This window comes from Humulus lupulus, chromosome 3 (assembly GCF_963169125.1).
Source record: "Humulus lupulus chromosome 3, drHumLupu1.1, whole genome shotgun sequence".
Taxonomy (NCBI): domain Eukaryota; kingdom Viridiplantae; phylum Streptophyta; class Magnoliopsida; order Rosales; family Cannabaceae; genus Humulus; species Humulus lupulus.
This window is the reverse complement of record NC_084795.1, coordinates 259,565,410-259,570,574: the sequence shown is the minus strand read 5'-3', so window position 1 is coordinate 259,570,574 and position 5,165 is coordinate 259,565,410. Positions and strand designations below refer to the sequence as shown.

Genomic DNA, 5,165 nt, shown 5'->3' with positions numbered 1-5,165 from the left:
TGTAAATCTTTCATTGTTATTAATAAAGTTGTTCTTGAGAAATTTCATTATTGGATTTGGAAACTAAGATATAATTGTTATTACCTAAGAAAGATCTATCACATTACAAAAAATCTCATGCAAAGAATAACATCTATTTACTTTTGGAAGATCATGAACTATTTTTATTATATGTAACAAAAATGGTAACTAAAAACTATTATATGATTCTTTACAACTCTCTCGAAAGTGCATTCTTAATTCCTTTTATGGATATGACATGAGTAAGTGAGTTTTAGCGATTTTCTTTGTTTCCCAACTACACAATATATATACTTTTTGCTATTCATTTTCTTGGTCTTATAGAAGTGCAAGATGGTACTTCATTGATTATGCAACATAGAGCATTAAGCTCTTCCTGACTCCAATCTGCAGAATACTTTGCATTCAGCAGCAGAAACTCAGATTCTTTCAGCTGTTTATCAGGCAATCTGACCTTATCACCCCAAAGTAAAGGCTTTTAAATTGGCAAGAATTATTTTATCTTCAGCATCTCTCAAATTGGATTTTAGTTTGTTTGTCTATGTTACAAGCAAGTCATTAAATTTTGCATTGCTGCTTTCCAGCTTTGATCTCAGCCGAGTAGCTGAACTTTTTAAACTTACCTGGAGTGTCTGCAATTGACCCAACAGCTCTTTTGAAATTCCCACTGAAACCACAGCCATATTATCCACCACAAAATTTTTTTCCCGAACATCTTCTGTTTCATCTCCCATGCAGTATACTTGTTCTTCTGATGAGACCAGCCTTTGCTTTAGCACTTCTTCAACTTGTCTTATTTCTGTCATTTTCTTATTGAGATCCATTTCTCTTGCCAAAATTATTTCCAGCATCCTCAAAAATATGTCTTTGTTGTTCAGCACATTGAATCCTAATTTTAAGAACAATGTTGTAAATTATGAAAGTATTAGTTTAAATTTTTAGCCATTGAATGTTTGAGGTTTAAATTTTGTTGTAAAATAACATTATTATCTTCATCTTCACGATAAAACATCTTTTGCATTACTTTTATTCTTCTTATTGAGTCACAAATATTATTGACACTTAGTTTCGCAAAAATTGTGTTTGCCTTGAGATGAGTGAAGTTAAGGCAAAAAGTATATTGAATTGAATTTTTTTTTTAAATTTCTATCCAAGATAAAGCAATAAGCTCTCATGGTTGTGTTATTTTTTATTGCAGGAAATGGATAAGATAATGTTATTTGTAGTTTTTAACGGAAGATGGAATGCAAACAACAAATACATTGATCATGAAGTGAAAATATTGATGGTGGAAAAGGATATCAAGTATGTGGAATTGGTAAACAAGATATACAAAGAGCTCAGATTGAATGAAAGATTGATTTCAACAAACTTGATTTTTGATGCAAATATGGATACAAGCAAAGGAATGAAGATAGAAAGTGATGAGAATTTACAAGCTTATCTATACTTGAACAAGACTGTGGAAGAGTTGAAAAAATGTCCTCTCATCGTTGAAGTAGAACAGAGAAATCAAACCATTTCTTTGCCAAGAGAAGCTAGCATTCCATCTGCTTTAGCAAGCAATGCAACAAGTCACAGTTTGACTCTCACAGACCCCAATACGAATACTGCAAGCACTAGCAAGATGAAGAGCGCCTCAACACAAGAATCCAACAAATTTACAGAACACGGGCAAGAAGCTCAATCACCTCTGCATGTGTTGCCGAATATGGAGATTGAAGACATAAGACTCAATTGTGTTTTCAAGAATAAGACTGATCTAAAACATACACTTGCGAAAATAGCCATCAAGAAACACTTTCAGTACAGAATTCAAAAATCATGTTCAGAAGCATTTTGGGCAAAATGCATAGATGAGAATTATGGCTGGTATGTACGTGCAAGAAGCTCAAAAGTATCATACTACTTTCGAGTTATCAAATACCATAAACACCACACATGCTCCTTAAATCACAGAAATTTTGAAAATAGACAAGCAAGTGCAAAAGTCATCAGTAGTTACTTCAAAGAGAAGTTTCGTGACCCAGGATCAACCTATCGACCAAGGCAAATAATAAGAGACATGAGAGATGAACATGGGGTAGGTGTAACATACAATAAAGCCTGGAGAGCAAAAACACTTGCAGCTGATGATGTTAGAGGGTCAAATGAGGAAAGTTATGCATTGTTGCCTTCATATTTGTATATGCTACAGTTGGCCAACCCAGGAACTATCACAAGAGTATGTAAAGATGAAGAAAATAGGTATTAATAATATTTATAATTTGCATTCCTATATTAAAGGCTTTACTGATTACAATCCATATCTTACATCTCTAGGAATTGGTTGTTTTTTTATTTAAATTTTACAGGTTTAAATACATGTTTATTGCTTTTGGGGCTTCATTAGATGGATGGAAGCAATGTAGACCAGTTATAGTGGTAGATGGAACATTTTTAAAGACGAAATGTGGAGGTACACTGTATGCAGCTTGTGTTAAAGATGGAAACAATCAAATATTTCCGCTCGCCTTTGGAATTGGGTATTCAGAAAATGACAATGCATGGATATGGTTCTTTACAAGACTAAAAGAAGCAATAGGAGATCGAGAAAACTTGTGCATAGTATCTGACAGGGATAAAAGCATCAAAAATGCAGTTGAACAAGTGTATCCTGATGTATATCATGGAGTTTGTCTTTATCATTTGAAGCAAAATCTAAGGACTAAGTTTAGGGGATTACATGTGCATGCCATATTTGAAACTGCTTCAAGAGCGTACTCAGCTCAAGAATATTATTCGGCCATGGCTGAATTACAGAAAATTAGCTCTGAAATGACCACTTATCTTTTGGAAGCAAAACCAGAAAAATGGGCTCGACCATTCTTTCCAACGAAAAGGTATAACATTCTTACAAGTAACATTGCCGAATCTATAAATGCAGCAATTGTGCATGCGAGAGAATTTCCTATAACGTCGTTAATAGAAGCTATAAGAGAGATGCTCCAAAGATGGCTTTCAACAAGAAAAGAAGCAGCAATCAACCAATTTGTTGAGGTGACAAAATGGGCAAATGATGAAATGGAGATCAAACTTGATGTGGCATTTCGAATGAAGGTATGTTATCAAAGTTACATTTATTTTCTTTTTGTTCGGATTTTAAATTTATTGCTTAATAATTGTATTGTTTCACAGGTAGATGCAATTGATGCAATGAAATCTAGTGTCACATATGGTGATCGAGTGTTTGTTGTCGACTTGGAACAACATATATGCACATGTAATGAATTTCAACTAGAGGGAATTCCATGTGCACATGCTATTGCAACAATTGAAAGCAAGTACTTGGACAAGTACATATTTTGCTCAAATTGGTATAAAAATTCTGTTTTGAAAGAGACATATGCAGGATCAATTAATCCTCTTCCAAATAAAGATGATTGGAGTGTCCCAGATGAAATTATAGGAGATAGCATGAAAGCTCCAAAATTCAAAGTAAAACAGGGACGTCCCAAGAAAAAAAGAATTCCATCAACAGGAGAATTTCCCAAGCATGTTCGAACAGTCAAGTGTGGAAATTGCGGAATATTGGGGCATAATAGAAAGAATTTTAAAAGCCAACCAATTCTAAAAGAAGGATAACATTGAGTTGTGAATTGCATACATATCATGATCATTGAGATTGATTATTGTCCTTGAGTACAGTGCATTATGCATGAAAGCATGAACTGTTGTTATCTGTTGCAGTCTAAAGACTATAAAGATGCAATGTTATACATATTTGTTGCGTTGTGGACTTGTGGATAAGAATGTTTATATATTTATTAAAGTACATTTGTTTTTTATTATATTATTATCTATTTAATTTATGAAAAATAGGAATTGATATTAGTGAGAGATGAATTTGACAGAAAAAGGTTATAAAAGATGATAGATTATTATCTTTAAATCATGACAAATTTATCAGTTAATCTTATTTATTTAAGGCTTGCGGTTTAAATTTCTAGGCAAGGTGTTTAAATTTAAAACATAGGGGTTTAAATTTAAAACATAGTTGGTTAAATAGAGTTGGATTATAAATACAGCTTAATGGATAAAAATTTAATACCATTTAGCCTTGTGGTTCAAAATTTGATTCCATTTAGCCATGTGGTTCAAAATTTAAAGCCATTTGCATTGTGGTTTAAAGTTTTATAAAAGTGGTTTAAATTTAAAGCTTAGTGGTTTAAATTCTTAGGCAAGTGGTTTAAATTTAAAGCTTAACAGTTTAAATATAAAACTTTGTTGTTTAAAGATACTTGGATTATAAACCCTTTAGGTAAGTGCCATTTTCCCCGCCGCGGCGCACATAACCTTTAGACATTAGAGCCGCGGCGCTCAGAATGAAACAAAAAATAGCAATTATTTGTCACTGAGCGCCGTGGCTCTAATTGATATGGGCCGCGGCGCACAGTCACACCTAAAAATAAAATATATAATTTTTTTTTTTTTTGCCACTAACAACTTCTGGTCTAAATTTTTTGACGAATAAAGATATTAGGTTTAAATTTAAAAATAATTGGTTTAATAGAGTTTTATTATAAGTAGAGCTTAGTAGATAAAAATTTGATACCATTTAGCCTTGGGGTCTAAAGTTTAAGGCAAGTGGTTTAAATTTAAAACATTGAGGGTAAAAGAGACTTGGATTATAAATAGAGCTGAATGGATAAAAATACATAAATTTTGGATCAAAATTTTATAATATTTATCCTTGGGGTTCAAAATTTGATGTCATTTAGCTTCGGAGTTCAAAATTTGATTCCATTTAGAGTTGTGGTTCAAAATTTGATTCCATTTAGCCATGTGGTTCAAAATTTGATGCTTTTTTTATTGTGGTTTAAAGTTGTAGGCAAGTGGTTTAAATTTAAACCTTAGTGGTTTAAATTTAAAACATAGGGGTTTAAATTTTAAGCTTAGGGGTTTAAATTTAAAAACATAGTTGGTTAAATAGAGTTGGATTATAAATACAACTTAATGGATAAAAATTTGATACCATTTAGCCTTGTGGTTCAAAATTTAATTGCATTTAGCCATGTGGTTCAAAATTTGAAGCCATTTGCATTGTGGTTTAAATTTTTATGAAAGTGGTTTACATTTAAACCTTAGTGGTTTAAATTCTTAGG

The 5,165-nt window shown here is 32.2% G+C and overlaps 1 protein-coding gene across 1 annotated transcript; it reads left to right on the top strand.

Annotated features, from left to right (window-relative positions):
- Nucleotides 1–1,222: 1,222 nt before the first annotated feature.
- On the top strand, nucleotides 1,223–3,810 carry LOC133825604 (uncharacterized). The gene is made up of 4 exons (XM_062258520.1): nucleotides 1,223–2,268; nucleotides 2,376–3,120; nucleotides 3,199–3,498; nucleotides 3,751–3,810. Exons 1-4 carry the CDS (start codon nucleotides 1,223–1,225, stop codon nucleotides 3,808–3,810), a joined length of 2,151 nt encoding a protein of 716 aa, XP_062114504.1.
- Nucleotides 3,811–5,165: the final 1,355 nt, after the last annotated feature.